Raw genomic sequence first — 27,103 nt, forward strand, 5'->3', positions numbered from 1 at the left:
AAAAGTGTGCATTCACAAATGATGCCCTTGTTTCAACATCTCGCCTCCTGCACATTCCTCTCCCCTTAACATTTGCAGACTTCTTGACTGGCCGAGGCAGAGAGGGAGAGACTACATTGGCAAAGCATTTGAGGCAACGACTGACTCATAGCCTGAACATCTTACAAACCTGTGAACAGCTGGTGGTTCCTTTAATGGATTGTGATTAATACACACATTGCTGGGAATACATACACTTGACCCACTCTGTGTGGATTTGACTGAAGGAGTCTCTTTTATGTTTATTTTTTAACAAACATAGCAGATGACCGCCACAGTTCTCTGAGCCTCTCCTGCATGTAAGCTAGGCAAGCTGTGGCACTTCTAATTGGGTATTCAGTCTTCAAAGTTTTTGCAGTGAAGTCGGCAGGGTTTGTTTTAATTTGTTTGTATTGTTTGGCTTTATGGACAGATGTTTCTGGTTGTCCATGGTGCTTCCCATCAGTCCGATGGGGTTTGACAGCCAAAGCAGATCACGAGTCAGTGTGACCTGCTGCTTAACACAAATACTGAACACCACCTCTCTCCAGGGATGTCTCTCCATGTTCCTCTCCGTCCTCGTCCTTAATAATTCAGTAATGACTCAAATATAGAAAGTACTGTTCCATGGGGTTGTTCTGTCCCATTAATGTACTTCAGCACACTACTCTATTTCTATTGCTGTTCACTTCATTTCAGTCGTGAACAGCATTTTCCTGCAACTCAAAAGCAATGATTGCACGCAAGTACACTCTTCAGATTATTTTTCATATAGAGCTGCCTTTCATTCACTTAAACACCGCCACCATGCAAGGAACAGGGCTCACCATCCGGAACAATTTGCGTTCATTATTATGCTCAAGTACGCTCTTACACGTGGACAGGAAGCCACTTATGCTTATTGTATTGCGCAATAATGATGTGCCACACATTTCATCCGCTCTTTTCACTTATTAAACAATTATGAAAACATATTCATTTGAGCCACCTGGTGTGGGATGATGTATTTTACATCTTTATGACATCATCGGGGTTATTGTGTTTGAGACTTTGGAAAACTCGCTTCCAACGCTTTGTGACAAGTAAACTGAACTTTATTTGTCAAATCAGTGGATCAAATTAGCTTGTAATGGAGTAAGTGAAGGATCTGAATACTTATTCCACCACTTCCTGTTGTTTCCAAACCCGCGGCAGATGCCTTTTGTTTCAACAGCTGACATTCAAAGCATTTGTGTGGTCATGACGGACAAATAAAAATAAAAAAGCATGGCTGGCTGTGTTGCCTGTTCATTAACATGTTGTGTGTTTCTCTGGTAGGTGGCTGCCAGAGCCGGAGTTTATGACATCCTCAACCAGCTGGGCTTCTCCGAGTTTGAAAACCCGAGGGACTCGCTGCTGGCCCGGCTGCGCTGCCGTTGGCAACGGCAGAACATTCAGTCACTTCCTTTCCGCGGGGAGTTCATCTGAGAGGATCACTGTGAACTCACCAAAAAAGTACTGTGCTTTTCAGAATAAAAGACATTTTCATTAACATTATTATGCCTTCTATATTTACCCCTGTATTATGCATATCTTCACTTCATCTATTGTTTAACATTTTTAGGTATTTTAATGATGAGTGTGTTAGCAGAATGTTGCTCCTATATTAGAAGTTGATATTTGTGCCTTTGCCTTTTTTTTATGAATGGTAGACCATAGAATTTCAATGTACTAATATTTATGTTATTTCTTTCTTTTTGAGTTCTCACATTTGAAGATGAGACGGCCTTTTAAAACTTCTGTTGGAACAAGTTGAGTTAAATGCTGTAATTGAGGAGAGAAGCAAATTCCACTGTGTTAACAACCATTTTGTTTGCATGTCACAACTGTTTGCCGTTGACTTGATATTTTTCTTGAGCCCTGTCCTTTTCTTCTTAGCACAGCTGTCATCAATGGCTGTGCAACTGTTCGACTTGATGTTTTCAATTGTTTTGCTCAAGATGCTGTCAGTCAGAATTTCTTTAGCAACAGTTTAACACCAGTAATGTGTTCGTCAGTTTCTTTTTTACATTTACCTACACGTGTCATGATAAAGGTACTAACAGTACAGCATGTCAGGAATTTTTTTGTTTGATTTTTACTTTAAAGCTGTAAATGTGTCTTTGTAATTGTGTTTGTAGACATTGGAGCAATGTTGCTTTAAAATTGCAAACGTGTACTTTTTTTTATGATAGTCCCATGAAATGCTAACATCACTTCCTTAAGAACCAGAGATTTTGTCTTTTTTTTCTTGCATTATTCTTCCATGTCCAAACCTGGTGCCTACATTATCCACAATGCAAGTCGACCGCCGACAGATAGTACTGCAGGTGATATCACTGGATAAATATACTCTTTAACAAATACAGCTCACGTTGGTGGCATCAGTCCAATGAGGTCAAAGCTGCACGAAAAGTTAGAATTGATTTGTCAGCCATTCAGGGCAACAATTAGACCATTGATTTTGTTCACCACATGCCAATTCTTCTTTAGCATGCCATAAACTGTACAGTATTTCTTTTTTGTTTGATTATTTTGTTACTCTTTAATTTGCTAATATGTTTTTTTGTTATAAAGTAACTTGTAGGTAAGTGTAAGTTAAGTGTGCTTAAACAAAAACACGAATCCTGCCTTAAAACCAGAAAGATAAGCCAGAAAAGAAATAAAAAATCCTTCCTTCACATGTGTTTCATTAGTATTTTTTCTTTTCTGTCAAAGTATTGAAACATTTGCACTGTCTATGATTGATTCAGAGTAATTGAAAGAGATTGACAATGAAATTGAAATTGCTTTTGTTTGTTTGAGAGAATATGACAAACCCATCTTCATGTGACTAACACAGGAAAGTACAAGTGTACTAGTGTAATAACACCCAAACCTCTTCACTCTGCTCTTAATGTAATGTTTTTTTTCTCATACAGGCACTCTATATACAGTCGATGAAATGCATTACCTTTTATTCACTGTCTGTGCTATTTATTTTCTTTTGGGGGCGACTAAAATACATGATTTGAAATCGATTCAACAGCCTGTGTCTGCATTTGGTATTATTTGATTGTTGGCTTTGCTCAGGAGGAAAAGGGAAGGGTTTGATGATTTTCTGACCATGAGTAGTTTGCACACAACTCTCTGCTATGCGTCGTTTCATTGAAGTTTCCGATTCAGCGGCGGAGACAAATAATTGTCTCTTCTCTCCTGGCCTTCCTGTCTTTTTCTTCCTTATCTCGGCATCATCTTCTGCTCTAGATACGCACCGCTAAGAAGCCACTCGTATATCCGGACGGTGTCTTTGTCTTATGTCAGTGCCAATCTCGGAGAGCAGAGCAGGTTATGAGCATCGAGAGGCACACATTTACACAAAACAGATGATTCATTGTTGGTCTGACATCCTAACATATTCCATATACAGTAATAAAGAGCTTAGGCAGACCAAAAGACTAATCTGAGTTGCCTTTTGATGTGAACAGGTAAGGTCTTAATTAAAAAACGGAAAAAAAAGACACCCTCACAAGAATGGATGGCTGTGTGGGGATTAAAAGCCACTGACCGGCACATCAGTGAAGCTCACTTGGCTTTGCTGGCCTGCTTTGAAAGACTGATACTCCAGATCACTTCCCGTCTTGTAAGTGCATAGCGGGTTTATCTTTGGGAGTACGGAAGTTGTTAGGATTTTATCACACCACAGCCTATCCTGGATTATTGTAAATGGAAACCAAGTGGCTTGGATTGAAGCGCTTCTTTTATAGTTTGTTACACTTGTTTCCTTTCCACACCAGCTCAGTTTATGGGATTCTTTATCCCTCTTTGTTTGAGGTTTGGCAGAGTTTGGGAGATATATTCGATAAATGCACAGCAACACAAACACACTTTTATATACAGATCTGATTCTCTTAACTCTACCAACAGAGACACATTGGTTAAAACAACACTGGGATATGGAGAGGGGTCTATTCAGTTGCAGCATGTGGCCAACTTGACTCCGGGTCACGATAAGCTCAGGACATGAGGACCATGCTTGGATGATATAGCGGCCCCTCGCCTTTGAAATCCTTTCCAGACTCATTGAGATACTCCCCAATGTGAAACTCAAGCTAGCGGTTCTGAAGGATCCCGAGATTACAGCGGACAAAGAGCGGCATTGAGAGGTGAGCGGAGAGAGGGGATGTAATGAACTTCATGTGAAAAGCTTCCCTCTGCAGATGAGAGAGCTGCATGGTGCCGGTGCGAGGGGTTTATGTTTGTACCGCCGTCTTCTTTGTAACACTGCCTTTACCCACACAAGAGCAATCAAACACCTCAGAGACTCAAGGGTGCTCTCCTGGATTTCATCAATAATAGCAAGATGGCAAAAATCTTTGAATGTTTTTTTCTCAATCTGCTTTGGCAAATACACCTTAAGGCCTTCATTTACCGCGAGCAATAATGCCAAATCCCTGATAGGCTAGGTATTACACACCCCACTGAGCAGGGTAATGAAAAGTCTCAGCTGGCAGGATATAAAATACTGACTGACTTGACAGAGCTCTTAAATGCTCTTTTTCCCCCCCTTCTACATAAAAAAGACTGCTATTTAAAGGGCTCTGGAGTCAAAGTGTAATCTTGTTTTGTGAGCTGGATTTAAACTACATAATAAGATAATACAGTCCTGAAGTGAAGCTACTGATGACAGTGTCATAACAATAGTTGACTTGAGACTTTGAGACTAAAAACACAGTGACAGGCAGGTGTGCGTGATTACATAACTTGAATAGTTAACTGGCATGGAGAGGACTTGGAGTCGGTTTCACAGAGATAAGACTTTGACTATTGCTTAGATCAAACCAAGTCAGACTTGGTCAATACAACACTGTCTAATTATTGACCTTCTTAAATCAAACTAATTTGCAGTTACTTCTTGGTAAATTAATATTATGTTCACACTAAAACATGGCTGACACTCAGGGTAACAATACAAAACTCTACTAATGACATATAATCTCTAATAATCTCAGTTCAGACGTGTATCATAGCTGAGATGTAGCGGGGTTTATTGTAAAGCTAACTCCTCAGTCAGGCTCTGAATAGTTTCCAACGACGTCCTCACAACTGGATATTTCCGAGGGGTTACTCCAGTCGCTAAAACCTATTTCCCTTCTTATTGCTTGCTCCATATCATTATTGGCACTCCACAATTTATAAATCAGGTCATGTGGTGACACTGGTCGGCAGGTGTCGCTGATTGTTAGGAAGCATTGCTCTAAATTCTAAGTTAGCTTGAGGGTCAGGTGGTTGACCTTTTAGGCTTAAAATAAGTCTGTGTTTATTTTTGTGAAACAGTCTAACTTGCATTCGACTAATCTAAGGCCCATGGTCTTGACTATGGGAACAACATTGTTAATGACGGGTGCATATGTAGTGTTTTAACGGTCAGGATTCAGGCCTCAAGAATATGCAACTTCATAAAGACATAGCTTGAACTTGCTCTGACAGAAGTGAGACTTGAATTATGTCTATTGAAGCCAATCATGCATCACAATATTGAATTAGCCATCACAAGTTGGAGAGATTTCTTCAAATTCTAAATGAAGTTGCAATTGCATTCAAGATTAATGGAGTTATGGCAGATTATGTCAAAGAGATCACCTACAGGAACTTGGCTGCCAATTATAGGAAAACAGTCAAATATTTTTAGTTTCCACATCTGTATTGAACCATGGTATCCTGGGGGAGGCCAAATGTATTGTTTTACAAATAAATTGCCACACTGTGGCGATACTTCTGTGGCTCTACAACAAAACCCTCAATAATTGACCCATGGCCCAAACTCGTTGCATCAAATAACTAATTAGTGACGGTTAGGAACGATATCTGCTGAAAGATTGTATTTGATTGAAAGTCTCCATAATAGCTAAATGAACAGTGAATGCTGGTTCCGAAGTCCAGAATCTCAGAACTACCTACAGCTACAAGACAGCCACACGGTAACAATGTATGGTTTGTCATAGGTTTTATTGTATTTAAGTGTTGCCAATTCTTTCACACATTTTAAATAAATAGATACATTTACCAAAACCAAATGTGAAACTCCTAAAGAGTAAATGATACCCTTTCTTTGACTTTTTTTTGATACAAACACACAAGTACTTTAAGAATATCTGTGCACAACTAGCCTCATCTCAACAACCGTTAAGTAATTAACTGGAACAGACATTAACGATCACCATGATGCAAACGTAACATGTAAAACGTATCGACATGCTAACGCGATTAGCCTCATAACGCTGGTTTGTTTCATGTTGCAGAAAAACATCAAAGCTTTAAGGTAAGTTTATAAGGTCATTTGTATCCATAAATATATGTTCTTTGGGGACTCAAGGAGAAATCAACACAAGAGAAAAGCAACAGTTCGTGAGCTTTTTGGTACTTCCTAGTGTGGACCAGAACAAAGCTATGGTATGTCAGAAAGGACAGAAGGTACAAACACTGTCTCCCTCAAAGGGGCAGTGTGCAATCCAATTCTTGGGTACATTTGCCTGGTTGTTCATCCAGGAGTTAAAGGAGTAGTTTGAATTTGTGGAAATGTGCTTCTCTTCTTACCAAGAGATTGCTAGGTGTCTATGATGTTACATCCATTATATTGGTTTAGATTCACTTTAGTTAAGAGTGGAAGCAGGAAGACACAAGTCCAGGTGGATGACTGCGTTCAACAAAACATCTGACTTTAACAAAGGAGACAGCTGTTTGCTTCCTATCTCAAACCGAGAGTCAACTCTTTTTTTTTTAAATAAAAGAAGAAGAATGACACAATCATTCCCTAGCCTTAGCCAAGTGTTTATTATTGCAACCATTGCATACTACAATCTTTCCCTTTACCCTAACCAAACCTTAACCATAGCGTTGCTGCAACACATGTATTTATTTTTTAACAGTGACGTGTTACAGTTTTGGAAGGCACGGAAAAATTATGTCATAAAGGTAGTTGTGTCAGATAAGAAAATGCTTTTATATGTCGTTCTCGGCAAGGCATACACTGCATTTTGTTGTTTATTTTGAAGGACTTGTTGGACCAGGCTTAACCTACAACTAACTCTCGGTTAGAAAGTTAATGTGTATTTTCTCAAAATGTCCTACTATCCCTTTAACTTTGTATTGAAAACTGTTGAGTTGTTTTTGAGATATAAAAAAAAGACCAGACATCAAATATGAGCCTCTTTGGTGGATTAAATGAAGGTAAAACCTTTGACACAAACATAGTGATACATATTGGAGTAGAAAAAAAGCTTCCATCCACACAGAGCAGAGGAACATAATAACAACTTCTTCAAGTCGCTGGTTTGTAACTAGGCAAATGCAGACGCCCTTGTCGTCCCTCAAGCTGCCGGGCAGACTAGCAGCTGCTTTGCATCTCCCTGCATCTCAAGAGATGAAAAGTCACATATTTTCTCAGCATGCTGGCATGGCTAGACCACATTACAGCACACACTGAGGCCTCCACAGCTCCACACAGTCCTGTAACTTCTCCCCACTAATGGAAACACAGTGGAAGAAGTTTGATTCTTTGCAGCTCCGCCCTCAAATACGGGACAAACTACGGTTCAGCAGATTACAATGTAACTGATTGATTCAGACTTTAATACATTTAAAAGGGAATCTAAAAGTATGAGATGGAAAAGAGTGTATCAATAAACCTTTTTGCTCTTACACTTCTGTTGTGAGGGACAAAGTGTTCTAATGAGAGCACTGTAGTAGAAAATTGGTTTGGTGTGTGTACTGAACCACAGACTGCGGCGTCTAATTGAATACTGTGTTATATTGTGGAATGTCATCCTGGCTTTTAGACACAAACGAAACAAAAAACAACAAAAAAAACTCCAACAGTATGGATGGAAAAAGAGCATAAAACTTCTTACAAGGCAGTTAATGGTTTCCATCTCTTAATGCATGTGGTTAGTTTCCATCGCTTATTAATGCACAACTGTGGATCACCATGCAATCCTCTCATCGCTGCCCTGGGGGGATGACTGCATAAAACATCCACACCTGCTCGACATTGACTATCCCGAGAGCATGGAGGTAATTAGCCACAGAGTGAGCGTATAGGCACTGCATGGGGGAGGACGGGCAGACCAACAGGGACCAGACTAAGTCAAGGAACTGTTGAGGGAAAAAAAAGTCCACAAGAAAAAGTACCTGAAAGTCAAAACTTATTCCAACTCTTCATCGGAAAAGGATTCCAGAGGTGTTGGTTCAGTCTTTGCATGGTCATGTCTGACAAAGTCTGGACTCCAGTATGGTGAGCCAGGGCCATTAAAAAATACAAATAAGAAGTCGTAGTTGCTTGAGCAGTCATCCAAAGTTTTAACAGGCTGTCATTCCACTCATGACATCTAGTGTGGAGTTTTCACACCTTGTAAGCCTCCAATGATGGTGTTGGATTGGTTCCCTTTCTACAAATGGAACATTTGCTCACAGTGACATCTGCAGGATTAGACCAGATTATGAAAACTTGAAATACAAACAAATGAGGTCATTACATCGGAGAATTCCATGCAAGCTTTGATGATACTATAATTTGTATGTATCAGACATGGAAAATATATAGTATCTGATTTCAAAATGACATGGCAATACTTTGAAATGCACTTTATTTGGATAAGTAGATGGGTGGATATTTTTTTTCAAGTCTTTCTTAAAACAGTATTATACTATATGTGGGCACTGTAAGTGTTCCTTCAGAGATATACAACACAATATCAGTGTAATCAATTATAAAGTTAGATTATTTTTAGTGTGAATTTCTTTCTTTACGTTTTCACACAGTTTCTTCGCTGAGCTGCAGTAGATCGCACAGTAAGTGACACAACGAGGGAAGTTTTTACAAACAAATACTGTTACTTTGAAAAATGTATTATCGACCTCCAAATGCTGAAGCCTCGTATTTGCTTTGGTTGAATTTTTATAATGTACATTTGCACAAAATCAACACAAGCAACAATTACAGCCATGCAACGGTTTCAATGCTGACCATATGAGCATAAATGTGAGATCCATTTGTATGTTATAAACGTTGTTAATTGTTGTCATGGATGCATTTCTGTGAACTACAATATGTGTCTTCTGCCTGTCTGTAAACCAATTCGAGATGATTACGTTGATTTCTCTCCAAACAAATCTTTTCTTCAAGCACGTGCATTGGAAAGTTTTGACCTCTGCCATCCCTGATTTATTGCCATGTTATCACTGACTGCGTTTGTGGACTCATGTAAACATATACGAGTTATTACCATGTGTCTGGCTCATATGTTGCCCTCTTTAAGAAGGAGGAAGACTGAATATTAGCTGTCGAGGTGGACATGATGATATAACGTCTCCAGTTTCTTTTTGTTAGTTGAAAAAAAAGTGGCTTGGCTAAATATGTGGTTGTTTAGTGGAGAGAGGCGCTCCCACTGTTGGCTGGTAGTGGCTTCAAGTGGAGCAGTAGAGAGTCCCGCAGCCGAACCATTGGTGCGTAATGGTGCACGACTGGACGGCAGATGTTTCACCACCGGGACACTCTGTCTCTGCACACTTTATCTGAACTCTTCCGACTTTTTCCCTCAACGTAGGCGTGCGTTAACTCGCTCTCCTGCGCTTTCAAAGAAGTAATCTGAGGAAGAAAAGTGACGAAGAAGAGAGAAGAAAAAAAATTTGGACGACCTCTTCAAACCGTCCCGGTTTTTTACCGGAGAGTTGTCGTCATCAGCACCCCAGATATCCCCCCTTAGCTCCCTAAATGGATGGGGCAGACTTGGTCTATGCAGTTCAGCACAGACCAAAAGATTGGAAACAACTTGTGAATATCCGTCAGTTTGGCGTCTAGAGGGAAACGCTCAGAAATGCCCGGCTGCTTCGCTGGAGCTCAACTCTGAGGACTTTTCTCCTGCATTCGTGCTTTTTTTTCTCAGGAGGAAGGACTCTGCTCAAAGTTTACAACAGAAAGGAAAACTCAACGCTGAAGTGGCAGCTCTCACACTATAGCCCTCGCTATGGATTGTATGTATTTATTCATGTGCTTCTTACTCAGTCAACTATTTTTGGATAACATTTTCGCTGCAGAAACACATGGTGAGTTCTCCACTTACTTTCTTTTGTTTGCAGTGTGTATAAAAAAAATCTCTCTAAAGTCTAACTGTTAAGTAATCATGATACAAAATGATGGTCTATTTATTGATAGGACCACCTATTCAGTCTGACAGCCTTACTGTTCTGGATGTAGTCAAAGTGTTGGAATTTCTTTTATGTCTACAGGGTTTTTACTCATAATACCAACATTCATTCTGAGCTACCTTTATATCCTTTATATAGTAATGCAAGTATTAAATAAGGTTCATTTCCTCTCTTAATAACCATTCAGTTTACTTTGCTTTATAGTCTTTTTCCATAAGAACTTGCCACAGGTCTGTGAATGTGATTCTCACTTGACACTATCTGTCCCATCAGAAAAACTCTCTGGAAAGTTAAGTGAATATGGTCTTATCGTGCCATTCAGCACAGACTCCCGTGGCAGGTACATTTCTCACGTGGTCTCTGCTGGAAACGGAAGTAAAGGTGCTGCAGCTGCTGATGGTGATGCCGCCTCGGCCTTTGGCAGCAAAAGAAGGGTGGCCCGCGGTGCCCCCGAGATGCCCCCGGTCACCCACGTCTCGGCGCAGCACTTGTTTTTCAATGTCACTGTGTTTGGGAAAGAACTGCACCTCCGCCTGAGGGCCAACAGGAGGCTGGTGGCCCCGGGGGCTTTTGTGGAATGGCAGGAGGACTTCGTGGAAAAGGCCAAGGAACATATCCACGGGGACTGTGTTTTCACTGGAGATGTGAGCGACATGCCGGAGGCCTCTGTGGCCATCAGCAATTGTGATGGACTGGTAAGTAAATGCATACTTGAAATATAAGTCTGATGGCGAGGGATGTACCTGGGAGAAAATATGCTTTCTCTTCTTTGGTACGGTGTCAGACAGAATGCAAACTGTTCTTCAGAAAGTGCTTAACATCTGATCTAAGCTTGCTCGGGCATCAGACATACATACAAGCAGTATTCCATCTGAAATCCACTGCATCTTAAGCATCAGATGTGTAGGCCTGTGTAGGCTTGAGAGGTGGCTGGCAGTTTGTAATTGGTCCTTTGCTTGGAGACGTCTCAAACAGTGCATGAGAATAGACAGGAGCAATAGAGTTGGGAATATGAACCCATTATTGAAACTGGTGAGCAAATATTCATCATTTCATATTTGTGTATCTAACTCCAATCTTTGACAGAGTATAGATAACATAGGCTGATGCATAGAGTGTAGCTAGACTATAGAAAAATTAAAAATGTTCACTTAAACCTGCATCAATTAATGTTGTGCCCACTTGGGGGCAGTGCAAAAAAAAAAGAAGCAATATTAGCCATACTTTTCGAGTCTCTGGCCAGCTGGAATTTGTGTAACCAATCTTCCCTTTCTTTGTGCTTTGTTTCCACCAACTCTTGAGACAAATGTCAGCCTCCTTAGCCGCTAAATGCTTTATTTTGTTCAACAGCTGATCGCTAAAGTTAGCGTTGTTTGGTTGGAACTTTTAGCCTGAAAACTGTTGCAGCTACATCTGACATTGGCGTTGATGAGAGCAGCAAGGGAGTTAAAACCATAAAGTTGCAACCCGTAAAACCAAAACAATGGGCTGAAAGATGCTAAAGGGCTCTGTGAAGCAGAGGTCCAAACAGTTAAAAATGATTCGCCACAATCCCTGCAGATCTCTTCTTCGAGAGCATTGTGTGTGTCTGCTTCATTACCACCAATCCATTTGTCATTGGTTGTCATCGCTGCCTTTAAAACCGTGTCTCTGCTGAAAATAGGGCAGAGCCATTGGGAGGTGAGCCAAGCGGAGCCCCTACTGGATGTTTGCAGCTGAGCTATTTAGAGTGAATTTGACATATGCATTGTCAGCCTTAGCTTTTCTGAGCCAGCCCTCTGTATTGTTCTGACAGAAAAGACAAGCGTTGAATGAGGTTGAAGATAACCCCCTGAGCCAGGAGCTTGTGAACAGCTTCACACATGCACTTTCAGTCATGACTGCTTTTCTAAATGATCACACACACCTCATGTGAGAAAACTTAGGCCTTTGATGGAAGTCTATTGTTGGCAGCTTTCATTTTCACAAGCCCACAATTTCATCTCTCTGCTTCTTGATGCGTTTTTTCAGGACAGTTGAGCTTTCGATGTTGCATCAGCACAGCACAAAGAACCAATGGTCTTACCATTTTAATGTCATCATCGCTGTATTTCTCTCTCTCATAGTTCCTCAGTATATACCCAAAATAAACTGCGCTGAAGCTGAAAAAAATTGGGAAAAATCAATCTTTCTTTATGCCATAACACGCTGAATGTGTGGACAATGCCATGCTGTGTTTTCTAATCACGAAGTAATTTCCTTGAAGGAGACTGTGTGCCTTTCAGTGAATCGAGGCAAAAAGCCAGACAATGCTGTATTCACCTGTGAGGACGATATGAAATGTTTTTATGGATCGTGTGTGGCAAACCAAAGTGCACAAAAGATAGCAGTATTTTAGTCTTTCAGTCTTAATGTGCTCTTTAATTTTTTCTGGTGTTGGCTTCTGTTCTCCTTCTCTACAGACATAAAAGACAAATGTGAGAAGGCAGGTTCACATGACCTCTGACCTGTAAATAGCGTTCTCATGTCAACATCCAAGTTGTAAATGCATCCGAGAAAATGTTGATATATTCGCTTAATTGCGCTTAATAAAACTCAACTGCCCGACAAAACAAATAAATATGGAGGCAGCCAGTCTTTCGCTCAAGATATTGAAACCTAAATTGAATCAAGAGTGCTAATATTTTCAATGCACAGTATTTTAATACTCACATGACCATCTTGAATCGCTTTGAGTTGTCGTCAGAGTGGAACAGCTCTTAAACACGGGAATGTGGTCTGGCCTCCATCTCTCAGTCGACTGACGAGTCAACTAATCGGTTAATTTGGTCGACTAAGATTTCTTTAGTCTATTAGTGTTTTTTTAAGTTACTTATTACTTATTTACACAACATATGAGCACCTCTCTGGTAAACACAAGATTTAAAGTGGTGCTTTTGTGTGAATCTTTGTGGAGAAACTTAGTTTGACAGATTTGTGAACTAAATCAACTTATTTTTAGTCGACAAAATTGTAGTGTTAGTCGACTTAGACTTTCTTTGGTCGTCCCACCCCCATCTGGTGTGAGCAGCATGGCGGGTTGTTGAAAGCTAGCACAGCACATTTGGTTTTTATCTTTATTAAAATGACGTCATCTTTCAACATTACAGTGTCAAAATCTACCTTTTTTTTGGGCTTTGGGTCTTCATGCACATCATGGGATGGAAGAAGGAAAGATCCTCATGCTTATGACTTGCGAACATTCATATCATCTGAGATTGTTGAATGTTTGCAGAGTGGGTCGTGTGAGTGTTAAAAAACTGTCCCATGAATAGTCATCCAGTAATGAATTGTGGCTGGCGGAAAGCATTTGTGATTCTTTGTGATGGACGTTTGCATGTGACTGTGTGTGTGTCTCCCATGCTAGAAACGTTGACACAGTTGTGTGATACTCATTTTCTTGAAAGATCTGTTCCAAATCACAACAAAGAACAATTTTTCTGTCAGTTTTCAGTTACTTTTTACTTTCAATACAACATATTATCCAAGTAATATTGCTGCCACTGAGGTATATGTATAATGCCGTTTCTGTCTTTTCAAATGTCCCGTTTCAAAGCTTTAAGCATCACAACTGAAGTTTCAGACTAGCTTTAGCAAGTTTTAGCAAGCTAAATGACCAGTTTTTTAGTTTTTTGTTTGTGATTTGGCTGTAGTCAGGCTCTTAGGAATATCGTCCATGTGTTTCCTTGCATCAAAGCCAACATAAACACAGACCTGTCTGTGCTTGCAGAGGTGTTCAAGAGGCATTTGAAGGTGAACAGACAGTTCACAAGCAAATTATTTACTCTCAAGTATCTGCTTGATGTGGAACGACATGCAGGCAGGCCCGTAGAGATTACCCCCGCAGCCCCCGCACCGCGGGGGGGCCTCGCAGGGACAGGGGGCCTCGCGTGGCAATATTTTTTATTTTTTCCAACTTTCCGCGACGCAAGTAACGTTTCACAAAATCGCTCGTAACTATCCTTTAAAACAACGGATTTCAATAATAAACACATCTCCGTGACCGTGCGGGCATGTAGGAGTCGAACGGCGCCATCTAGATCCTTACCAGCCACCTATAAGTAATTTTAAATTCCGTCAACCGTCGGAGATGTTTTTATTTTACATTTCTGGGTCCAGCATTTCCCCTGTCAAATAGACCTCAGACGGCACATGCGCAGTCTACTGAAGAGAATGCGCCCGGACTGGCTTCTGGGAAATGTAGTTTTCTTATAGAACTTTGACGTTTTTCATTTTTTAACCGATTTACACAGTTTTTCCCCTGAAAAGCCTTCAAATGACCACGACACTTTGTTTTTGTGTGGTTTCATTGCATATTCGTGTTCTTTAGGCTCTGTTCTTTCTAACAAGGGGTGTTATTAGTATGTGAGACCTTGGTAAGGGTCTGAAGCACACATTTTGAACATGTCGAAAACCGCTCGAAGAGCATTTTTCTGCCATTCTTAATTAGATCATGCTGGATATTCATAGTTATGATAAAAATATGTTATAATTTTTTTTTTTTTTAAATATACATTTTCTTCACAAGAAAATTCTGAAAAAAAATGATATAAAATAATACAAGTATTAGAACTCATTTGTGGTTCATACGACTATTTGAAAACTTAATCTTGAGACGCTCCCCCAGTACCGGGGGAATGGGTCTTCACAGTTTGCTATTTGACAGTTGACTGTTGCTGTGTGAACGATGCCTGGTTTGTGTACGTTCCAAACTTCCTTTGCTTACCGATCTCTGTGGCCGTCAAAATAAAAGTCCCATTCAGCGTTGACACTTAAATCATATTCTGTGACAGAGGATAAGGGAGAGCCAGGCGTGCGCCAAGGTTCTGCAAGTCCAGCGAAGTCAGGCTGCAGTGAAGAACCAGGCAGCCGTGAGGAGGCCTCGGGTAGCCGTGCGACAGAGTCAGATGAAACTTCTAATACTACACTTTACCCTGGTGGCCGGGCACATTTCCCGGTGGATATTACTGATGCTGACATGAAAAAGTTCATTTTAAGGCAGGGACCATGTAAATGTGAAGGTCCGTATCCTAAAGATAAAAAGGGGAGATGTTTTTCTAAAGATTTGTATCATAGAGTGTCAAAAAAAGGAACCAAGATACAACGCAAATGGCTGTGTTACTCCCCCAAAATTGACAGAGTATATTGTGGGGGGGGGGGCTCTCAGTGTTATTCCGCAGGGGGGCCTCATGTGTTTCCGTTACGGCACTGCATGCAGGAGATGTCTGATGAAAGGAGCGGGTTTTGAAGGAAGAATACGTGAATCAGGCTGAGGTCGCTGCATGCGGGCCAGATCTCTTAGATGCACTGCGCTGTATGTCTTTAAGTACCACCAGCACTCAGACCTTCAAAGTGTTTGAAGTGTTCCCTTAAAGACAACACACACATACTTTATTGGAGCAGATGTATATCACAGTTGCATAGATAGAGCTCAAAATTGAAGAACACGCCAGCCGTCATCAAAACTCCGAACCTTGCGTTACTTCAATTGTTTTTCATTACTTCAATGCGACTGAATTTTCATTAAAGCTTTGCTATCAGTGTGTCGACTGCAGTGGGGCCGCTCACAAGGAGAGGACTGCCTTACAGCGAGGCATGACACCACCAGTTACAGATTACAATCATTTGTTCTCCTGCCATGTGCCCAGAGGAGATGGTTGTATGGCATTCCAAGCTCAAGACAGATAATACATTCATACATTAAAGTTGCAAATCAATCTTATATCTTCTGGATACATTTGGCCTCACAGCATTCCCAGACTGTCAGCCGAGGTTGCAAAGAAAGTGAGAGCGAAATTACTCTAAAACACCTTCACTTTCAGTTTAATTTGAATGCAGATTATGTTTAATTGACCAACATGTCTGCGATATCTTCCCCTCTGACTGGAACTCCTGCTACATAGCAACAGCTGTGCGCCCAAGACAAGCATGGGCTATTGTTGTGGAGCAATGAGTGATGGCTATGATTATTCTGGGGCTGCTCATGTGTTGGGTATTAGCACAGAGGACGGGCTGATTGAATTACATGTGTGATGGAAACACGAGTGCTGGATAACCGCATTCGGGAGAACGCTATTTCTGTGTCCATCAGTTAAAAGGAGAGAGAGCCCCCTAGCAACAGTCAGCAAGCTTCGTTGGAAGTTTTCCATCCATTGAAGTTGGAAAATACTTGCATAAATTGTTCTATTCATGCATGTTTGCAGGAATTCTGCACAGGCCTGGTCCTAGTCCAGTATTCCAGTATCCTCCGGTGTTCCAGGTCTCTGCTGGCACCGAAGATACAGGCACTAAATTAAGAGCTCCATCAGTGGAAGCCCAACACCTCAGCCAACAATATGACTTATTTCCTTTCATTCGAGTTAACGTTACAGTATGTCTGTCTCAACATGTGCACGTGTGCTCATTCAAAAGCACACACACACACACACACACACACACACACACACACACACACACACACACACACACACACACACAGATCACAGACACCAGTAAATCTCACAATAACGACATCACATCAATAATAAATAGCAAATTAAATAACAGGGTTTTGAAACTGACTGCACATACATGTCAATTCAATATTGCATAATAATATATCGCTATACTAATACTAATACTACTGCTACTTATGCTTCTGCTACTACTACCCTAAAACTGCGTAATCTTCTACTGATACTGCTACTAGTACTAGTACAACTACAACAACAGTTACTACTACACCTCTTCTGCGGCTGCTATACTACTCCATCTACTACCACAATTTGTATTTCTACGGCTACTACTACACAAGCTTCTTCCATCACTTTTACCACTTCTACCACTACTAATACTGCTACTACTAAAATGTCCTTTTTTTTCACTGCTACAGCTCCAACTACTAATACTACTGCCACTACTAAAACTACTTAAAACACTATTACAGCTATGTACCTTTGATACTGCTAGTATTATTCCTATTATTTCTACTACTACTACTATTATATCTCTACGTCTCCTATGACCACTACTTCTACACATTATTACTACTACTGCATATTCTACCACTTCTTCTACTACTAAGGGTAATACTGTCCTACTTTTACCACAAAAACAATTACAAAAGCACCCAGAGCTAGACTATGAATACTCGATACTGGACAGAGGAACATGGAAAAGACAAGAAAAATGAAGTCTGCAAACTATATAATGCTCCCATGGACATATATTTAATTAGCACCAAGTGCCATTTCAAGCTACAAGACTGAAGGTCTGAAGAAAACTATGACCATTACTTTAACTGCTTTTGCTATATGACAACTACTTCTGCTACTAGTACTCCTACTGCTGCTACATATCCTTCTACTCCTCCAAATAATAATAACAGCAACACCAATAATTAAATTAAAAGGAGGGTCCATCTTTTAAAACTGACTGCCTTTTGTTTGTAAATCCAAATAGCCGCTCACAGTAGCCGAGTTACCTTAATGACTTGTATTATTATTTTCCTCTTCTTTGATATCAATCTCTTGCAGATAAGCCCAATTTTCTCTTTATTAGCCTGGTCGTGATCACCAGCTATGCCTGCCCTTTGTGCATAGTGAGATGTAAAATCTGATAAAAAAGGAATCAAGCAGTAATCCCTTCTCCCACAAGCTGTCTCACACAATTATTTCAAACCTGCGACTCTGCTGAGTCAAGCACCACTCAGCCATGATTTACTCCCCGGCTTATTGATCCTCCATTGATCCAACATATTGTGTGACCTCAGGAAAATGTGTGGGCATACCGTGAACTCAGCAGTGAAGAGTAGATTACCTTTTCACTCTCTCTCTCTCTCTCTCTCTCTCTCTCTCTCTCTCTCTCTGTGTCTCGCTTGTGGACCAACAAAGAGCATGCCTGGAGCCGAAGTTACATGTCTCTAAACAATCTGCCACAAATTACAGGTTAAGCCCCTAGAAGGACGGCTGGACTTTAATTTCCTTGCACAATGCAGCTCAAGCATGGCCTGTAGCACTAGTTCTATTTATATAGTGTTTTTGTCATGTATGCCCCTTAATGGGCACCTCCTTGAGATTACAACAGTGTAATGCTAGCAGTGGGTTGTGACAGTGTCTTAAAATATTATATTTTTTTGTAAAAAATGATGTCAAAAAACAGATCTTGGCCAGTGATCGGCCTCACTTATATCGTTTCAGGTTGATTTTCTTATACTCAAGTTGCTATGGAAAATACAATAACTAAATATAGGGATTTATTATTTGCTCAATGAATTGCAAAAAGCTACGCCCTTGTCTGTCTTCTTTGAAATAGATACATTTCCAGCAGCAAAGCGATTTTCCCAGCTTCGCCTCTTTTGTTCCTTGCCTCGGTGTGCAAGCTGCACTGAGCAGGTGACACACTCCAACTGCTAGTTTGCACAGCGGGTCTTCTCTTTTGAAATTACATACAGTGTATATCCAGCTTCAAAGTTGCTCTTATGGCTGTGTGGAATTTAGTGTACTGGTGTGTTTAAGAGTTAGCTATATTTGCTCTTTTTGTGTGTAGTGTCGTGACACAGCTGGATGCCTGACTGCCTCACTACAGTTTTTCAGAGAATCGTGTCCTCCACTAAGTCCTGCTGCATATCTCAAGAATAATCCCAGATGTTTCAACACTTGCATCATGCGGAGCATGACGTCTGCATCACTTGAAATCTTTTCACCTAGTAAAGTTAACCTAAACAGTGTGAAATCTGAAAAAAAAGATGAGGTGTTATTTGCATTATTTGCGTGATAATTGGTAACACTTGTTTCACTCGGTTTAGCGTAAAGAGAAGACTTTTTTTTTTTTCTCAAGGATGTAATTTTCCTCTGGGGATGAGGTAACCCTGTTCTATCTGACAAAGAAAAATTGAAGTGTTAATGACTTGACGATGGTGATGAAACAGTCAGTGGATCACCAATGTTAATACAATTAATTCTGAGGGCCGCAATGTCTGAACCAAATTTCCTGCCAATCCATCCAGTATTAGTGAGATATTTCAGTCTGGACCAATGTGGTGGACCGACTGATAAGCCTGGCGAAAAGTATTGCTATGCTCATGTGACTTCTTTCTGCCCTGGGTTCATACGGTTTGCCTAAACCGTATGATTGGTGGAGTTTGTTAGGAATGTATGTAGCCTGACGGGAAGATATGCAGACACTACTCTGGGCTAAAAAATATACCACTGTGCAATGTTTTAGGGAAATACATCTTTAATTTATCTTCTAATTTTCAGGTGACATTGTGTAGTTGTAATAATCACCTACAACATGCTATCTAAAAAAAGACCCCAAGATGGCATTTGCCAAAATGCAAATTGTGTCAGCCCAATAGCCCAAAACTGAAAGATATTCCATTTACAGTGATATGAAACAGAGAAAAGCAACAAATCCTTAAATTTGAGAAGCTGGAATCGTTTTCAGGTCTTTATTAATTAATCTCAATTATATTTCCAGTGGGGTGAAGCCATTAATAACACTGAATAAATCAGCTAAAAATCCAATAGCTCTGTGTCCCCTTCCCACTTCTGACAGCAAGCATACAGCCTTCCCCAGCCCAGACTTTACCATGAAGTGTACACATGTTTACATTTGGCTCCTCTGTAGGCCCTTCCAGATGCTGCTCTCTCCTCTCACAGACCTGGCTTCTCTTTCCACCCACTGCTGAAATAAGAGACCACAGAGGAAGTATTTGAGCATGTCTTACTTGGCATTTCCTGGTCAGGGGCTGGACAGATTCTTTCACTCCACTTTGCCCTTACTGTCATATGTCCACACTTAAGTTCACAGCACTTGTGTTTTTAGTCCCGAACGACATCATGCCGAAGATTTCGAGTGTTTTTTTTTAGCACAATGCTCTCTTTACTGCACTGTATTTACATATTTTGTTCAGCTGTAAATACACACATTCTTGCCAAAGACTTGTTGGTGTGCCTTCTTCATAAGGTATGATAGGCTGGATAGATTTCTCTCTTTTCTTTGTAGGAATATGAGAAATACAATAAACTGCACAGTTTGTGCTGAAGCTTTATCTTTTACAACATGGCAACGAAGAATACATATGTCAGCTAGAGTTATATAAGTAGGATGTAACATTCTTTGTCCTTCATTTAGGTCACATTGGGGCGTATGTTTTGAGTTGTTACTTAAAATCCAATTAAAACCATCTCTGGATGACAGGAAATTTGTGTTGGTTTTTGTTGATATATTTTTTCTTCATTGGACACAGCTCATGGTAGAGTGCGTGTCAGGAAACATGAGGGAACAATATTCTCTGGATGGATGTGGACAAATGTTGTTGCAGCGTGTCCGAGGAGTCTCTGTCCTCTATGACCCAGCAGAGGATAAACGGTGATACATAATGGATGGAGGTAGAGGCTCTGTGCTAATGCTGATAATTAATGCTCACAGGCTCTAAATGTCAAACAACATATTTTTTTTCCTCAGAGGCATTTGTGACGTTACGTTGATACAGCAGACATAACATTTCCTGTGGACAATAGATTGAGTTATTCTCCCTTATGTAACCGGTTATGTAACTTGGAGGGGAACTTTTTATGCACAAGACTGAAAACTTGCAATTTTTCTGGCCACAAATTGTTAATTTACACATCCAACATGTTGTGGAGCAACATTTTAATTAATTTGGAGTCATGTCTGTAGCAACCTGATGAATGTAAGTCCAATATTCACGACCGCATGAGAAACAATGAGTTGGAACTCGAGGGGCGGCTGCAGATCCAGGTGATAATTCTCTTGATAGAAGAATACTGATTATGGACATGTTTTCTTCTTCTGGTGGGTAGCAGTGTACACTTGGGACACAATATATTATTCACAGTGCAACGTCACCCAATAGGTTTACAATCAAACTAGCTGATGCGGTAATCGACCTTTACATAGCCAACAAATTTCATTATCAATCTATTTAATTCCCTAATGACTCCAACGCTTCATGTGCAAGTGTAAGAACCCTGGAAATGTGTCTTAAATGCTCAAGGGAATTATACCTGCTCAAAAGCTAAATGTATGTGTATGGGGAAAGGTAGTGAATAATGGCAATTTACATAATTTACATGATTAAATTTGTTCAGCACTCAGAGAAATACTTAATGAGCCGTGAATGACTTGATTACTTGTGGAACAATTGCATCAGTCTGGCTCTAAAAATCCTTTCAGGACTTAAAATGACATACTGTGCTTTCACTCTTAAGTATTCATATTACTGAATCAATGCAGATTGATGTTGTGTGGTAATGTAGACAATTGTTTTCATGATAACAATTACACCAAATTGAGACCAAGGAATACATATTACAGCTTTCACAGTGGAAACTGTAACAGTGAACCAGAGCTTGATGCTGGCTTCCTCGTGCAGTCCATCTAAATATTTACCTTCAGTCACATTACGTATACAACAAAGTGGCCTGAAACAGGGGATGTTTACTTCATGGAAATCAGTGTGTGCAAATGTTTGTGCTCACGTATATGTTATGCAATGCCAATCAAGATGCTGCGTCGTAACTTCAGCTCTGATGCTGAAGAGGAGCATGCAGGGAAAGAGTTGATGTACCAGTTTTAGTCGTGTTGTTGATGGATTCAGGTCCAAATCTTGACATTCTAGTGCAAAGTATTTAAATACTGCGTAGGGTTTTATAGATATGCATCGTGGGTGCCCTCTACTGGTTAAAACCTGGCTATTGCAATTTAATTTTGCAACTGGCTGATCTTGAGCTAGGCGGCGTATACGGAGGCGACTTTCATCACCAACAAAGCACAATCATAACAATCGTCAGCATTTTTGTGATTAGCATAAGATAATTGAAAAGCTCACGGCTATTATGAACAGTTTTTGTTAAAAAAAAGTCAGAGCCCAGCAGTTCACGTGGTGCCTTTTTTGTTCTGTAATTGTAGCATGAAAGCACGGTGGAATTAGCAAGATAGCCAGCAAACTAGCCAGCCAGCCAGCGAGCCGCTAACTGAGCACAATTTTACAACTTAATCCATCATCCACACACTCTTGATACAGTGTTAGAAAGCACATTTCTATAACCAGAAAGTCTCTCATTAACACCACATTTTTTATTGAGCATATGGCTTAACTCAAAGTCCATAGAAAAGTGAGAACATATTTGTGCTGTGCTGGGAAGGTAATGTTACGCTGGTTACAATGACAAACACTTGAAATAATGCCAAGTAAATTATTGATGTAAACCTCATCCTTAGAATAGTTTAGAATACATAGATACAATGTAAAATGTCATGGGTCCTAATTTAAAGTATCACACACTATCAGGGGGTAGGGCGCTCGTTTATTCAAGGAGACAGATGCTGCACACACTTTTCCTCATGTGCTCCGTCTGTTTTCATTTTAAACTCCGCAATTAAACTGCATGATAATAATCTTCAGATGACATTATATAACTGATAATATTATGTTCATTCGGTCGGTCCTTGTATGACGAATATGTTGATGGGATGTGGATTTCATGGTGTAAGAGCCACAGAATTATATAAGAATGTTGGCAAAACTTTCAAAATCATACCAGTTTGTTTTGTCTTACTTAGAAGAAAATGATAACGTAATGAACAGTTTGCAGAGTGTGTTTACGACCTACAGCACATGCACACTCACGCCGTTATGCCATAAGAGTTACAGAAGTTGCTTCCTGCTGTCTGTGTTGTTGGATTCAAACATTGGATTCAACATCATGACACATCACAAGTTATTTTTATTTGCTTGAACTTGAATTCTATATCAAACCGTCAGCTTCAGCAAATGTTGAGGTTTGGCAGCAGTAAGCTAGTTTTGCTGGCAGTAAGCTAACTGTTTGCTGGCAGTAAGCTAACTTACTGGCAGTAAGCTAACTGTTTTGGAAAGGCAGGAAGCACCGTTAAAAAACAGCGCTAGAACAATTTAGAAGTAATTTGTGAGAAAACTAGTGTGGCACTTGCCACTTAGAGAGCGCAGGTAATGGTGCATTCAAGTGCTTAGCAGGTAGCTGAAAGGCTACATGTTAGAAATGTCTAATTGAAGTAGTAGAGCACATAAGGAAGGTTGAAAGGAAATGAGTACTTGAATTGGTCAATTGGTAAACTTCAACACAGTCATTTAATTCTTTGAATGTCACAGTGCTTTGAATTCACTGAAAGACACGCTAATACGAATAGCTATAGAGACATTGCTACTCATCATCTCGTTCAATGGGAAATCACGGGTGCCCTCAATAAAGCTGGAAAATTGTTTCTACCTGCGACATTCCCCATCTCAAAACCATCCAATTGATGGGGCACACTATAATTACTGGCTGCAGTAGAATTACCGTCCTTTGAAGGAGGGGTGCACTAATTTGAAACCCTCTTTTCCAGGCAGGTCTGATCCGGACTGATAATGGGGAGTTTTTCATCGAGCCCCTCGAGAAGGGCCAACAGGACGTGGAAGTGAAGGGCCGCGTCCACGTGGTCTACCGCAGGTCGGCCATCAAGCGGGAGACGGGCCAGCGGAGGGAGGACCTCCACAACGAAGGTAGCTGGGGAGAGGGAGCCTGACATCAGTGGAAACAAAAAGCACTGTGTGCGTTTGTGGGTTGCGACTGTGTGTGAGTGTGCACGTGTGAGTAAGTGCCTCTGTTTATTAAGCACACCACAAGTTCATAACAGCCAGGACTGTGTGTTTGATATTACATCATACAATCGAATAAAGCACCAGAATCTTAAGGGGTTTAACTGCATTTAAAGCGCCAGTGGTTTGGCATTTATTACAACTCATAAATACTTTACACTTTAGAAATGGTGTTTTGTTTTAGAAAAATAAAAGCTTCCTGCTGTTTGAGGCAGCCATTGATTTCCATTGATTTCCACCACACTCATCAACCTTGTTTCCAGCCTCTGATAAATCCATATGCTACATATGCTATGAGCTGGTGAATGTAGTGCGGCATTTAACATTTAACATTTTCCTCAGGAGCTAGTGGAGACCAAAACAGAGCTAAAAGATGAGTGAATATTAAACTTACATTCATTAGTTTTGTAAATAGGCAACCGTGCGTTAATGTGTTCACTGTAGCAACCAGGTAAAATAAACAAACAACAAGGCACAAACAATAAAGGCAGCTTTAACAAAACATTATTCATTATTATTAATTCATTATTCATCTTAATACAAGCAGCAGACTGAAAATGACCTATAAAGTTAACAAAGACTCAAATAAAGAATTACCTGATCAAAGAATTACGATTTTACAGACCTGACGAGACCTTTGACTTCAGTTTTTAATACTTGTTACCCAGTTGCCCTTATTTCAACACAACAATCATGTAGAATGAAATGAATGAAAGCACACTTAATACCTGCTGATTGACTGACCTACTGGGATGAAAGGAAACCAGTGTCTAAAACGGAACTTAAGTATACATTATTCGAAGCTTAGGAGTTGAAACACGCAGCTTTTAAACTCCAGCTCTAATTTCTATCGCTGCTCTATATGTATGAGGCCCAACAGCAGATGCAGCGCTCCAAAAGCAGCTGGTAATGTGAGGAATTCTGGGCTCCAGTGGTAGTTCTGGGGACAGGGGAGGATGGGGCAGCCAGTGAGGGGAGAGAGTGGTGGGGGTGACCCTTCCTTTGCAACGACCCGGCTCCATTATGCATTCCTTTTCTATTCCTTCCTTAATTGCTACAACAATAGCTTGAGCATCTGGAGGACAACTCTTACCATACTCGCTGATTTACCCCGTTTCCCAGCATCTTTTCATTTTATTCCACAGCCCTTTTAATCAAGTCCCTCATTCACATTTGCTAAGCCTTCCTTCCTTTTTTGTTACTGCCCTCGTGAAAAACAGTGTGCTCATTTTTGTCTTTGCAGGCTGCATTCTTCCATAAAGTGATAAAGCTGGATTTTTGATTTATTAATATTGTTGCCAATTTAGCCTTTTCTGTTGCTGTTTCGGTACCCACACAAAACAAAATTCAGAGAAAAGCATTAGTGTCCTGTATTTATTAAAACTAATCTTGACTGTTGAGAAAGTGTTTTTACTCATTAGTTTTTTGTCCTTTAAAGTTCAGCCAATTAAAGCTGTCACTCTCATTTAATGTCTCTAGCCATGTTTTTATCAACAATATATGTAATTTACAGCTTTGATATTTTGTTTGCTGCTTATCACGGCGCCTGTTATGCATTCATGTGTTTATTTGTTATTTCCAGGGTTATTTAGAATTAATTGCTTCGAGAGTTTTGCAAGGAGCCAGTTGTCTGAATGTTTTTTTGCACAACACTGCATGTATCCTTCATTTTAATTTTTCTGCATTGTACTTCAGAAAATACCTTGTCCAATTGATTTCCTGCAACAGTATGCAGAAGCCACTGTGTCATCTCTCCATTCTCACCAGTATCTGTCTGGCAGGCTCACAAAAGAGTGTTAGAATTCATAGCATTGAGCAGCCAAGCTTTTATGATACATGAGCCAATTTCTGCCAGATGAGTTTCACTGTTTTTTAATTTGAATGAATCAAGGAAATTAAGTTGTTTTTAATTAACTGTTGAGACAAATAACTCTATGTGTAGACTCGTTGGTGTTTTTGCTAAGCGAATACATGTTTCAAACATATTGATCAAAACATGTCAGACTTTTTTTCTTAATGTGACATTATTCACAAAATTCCAAATTCACACAATATCCTCCTTTCAATGTGCGCTTCAACTCAGATGGCATACTGTGCATGAATATCATAACGACAAACAGCTGAAATGCTTTATGAAATGGATGAATGTCGTTTGGATTTTGCTGCGACTCCAGAAGCTGAAAAAAGAGATAAATCATACATGCGTTAGAATCCCACAGTCTGTTAATTGACGTGTTTATGTGCTTATATGTTGCAGTGTCAGACTTCGGGATCGCAGACCTTCCTGCGGCTCTGGATCTCGTCGAGCATAAACTGTCTGAGTCCGAGCGCAAAAGGAGGCACGCGAAGAAGGACGACTACAACATCGAGGTGCTGCTGGCTGTGGACGACTCGGTGGTGCGCTTCCACGGCAAGGAGCATGTGCAGAATTATGTTCTCACTCTCATGAACATAGTAAGTCCATAAGGTGTTTGAATAAAAAGGCTCATCAGATTCACGCTACCTGCTCCTCTGTTACGCAAATTCACAACACAACATATCCATGCCTGCAACTAATCATTATTTTTATTCTCTCGATTATTGTCGATTATTTTCCTGATTTATTGATTAATTTGATTAATTGTTTGGTCTCTAAAATAGAATATTAAGATGACAATACACATTTAGAAAAACACTACAGTTTTAAGTCAAAGGTGACTTCTTGAAAAAGCTTGTTTTGTCTGACTAGCAGTCCAAACTCTAAACATATTGAGATGACTATTACATAAAACAAAGAGCAGCAAAAATGAGAGGCTTGATAAAAGGATAATTTTTTCAGTTTGCCGATTCAAATTTCTCAAACAATGAATCAGTTGTTAAAAATATTCTCTCCCCTAATAGACCAAGCACTATAAATATCCCTTCTTGACATGAAATGCTGCTGTGTTTAGTGATCGTCTACCTGTTGAGGCATTTCCCTCTCCTTGTCCTCTCTGACATCAGACCTTGCCACACTTTTCCCAGACCCCCACTTTCTCTAGCTGTTCGTGGATTACCGATAGAGAGGTGAAACAAAAAATTCTCAGCTCATTCATTATGGGTTCCACCAGCTCCTACCACCATAATCTACTTAATGGGCCCAAATCCCTCAAGTCAGATGTTCACAGGGTGCTGGTTTCACTCTGTAACAGTTACCATTTGGACCCTGCATGGTGGTCTGATTAGCTGCACTAGACCAATTAGAAAGTTGACTGGGAGCTA

General features: G+C 40.2%; 2 protein-coding genes across 2 annotated transcripts in view; both read left to right on the forward strand.

The window, feature by feature from the left end:
• pald1a (phosphatase domain containing paladin 1a) overlaps window positions 1-1,485 on the forward strand; it is a gene marked incomplete at both ends in the record, with an annotated part of 36,634 nt that extends 35,149 nt beyond the window's left edge. The window contains one exon of the mRNA XM_079233389.1: window positions 1,336-1,485. Coding sequence (XP_079089515.1) covers window positions 1,336-1,485 — 150 coding nt within the window. The remainder of the gene's footprint in view (window positions 1-1,335) is intronic.
• An 8,555-nt stretch (window positions 1,486-10,040) lies between these two features.
• Window positions 10,041-27,103, forward strand: part of adamts14 (ADAM metallopeptidase with thrombospondin type 1 motif, 14) — a gene marked incomplete at its 5' end in the record, with an annotated part of 41,330 nt that continues 24,267 nt past the window's right edge. Inside the window, 4 exons of the mRNA XM_079233096.1 lie at window positions 10,041-10,119; window positions 10,495-10,916; window positions 23,611-23,767; window positions 26,121-26,317. Coding sequence (XP_079089222.1) covers window positions 10,041-10,119; window positions 10,495-10,916; window positions 23,611-23,767; window positions 26,121-26,317 — 855 coding nt within the window. The remainder of the gene's footprint in view (window positions 10,120-10,494; window positions 10,917-23,610; window positions 23,768-26,120; window positions 26,318-27,103) is intronic.

Source organism: Taurulus bubalis (genome assembly GCF_910589615.1).
Source record: "Taurulus bubalis genome assembly, chromosome: 2".
In the NCBI taxonomy this organism is placed as follows: domain Eukaryota; kingdom Metazoa; phylum Chordata; class Actinopteri; order Perciformes; family Cottidae; genus Taurulus; species Taurulus bubalis.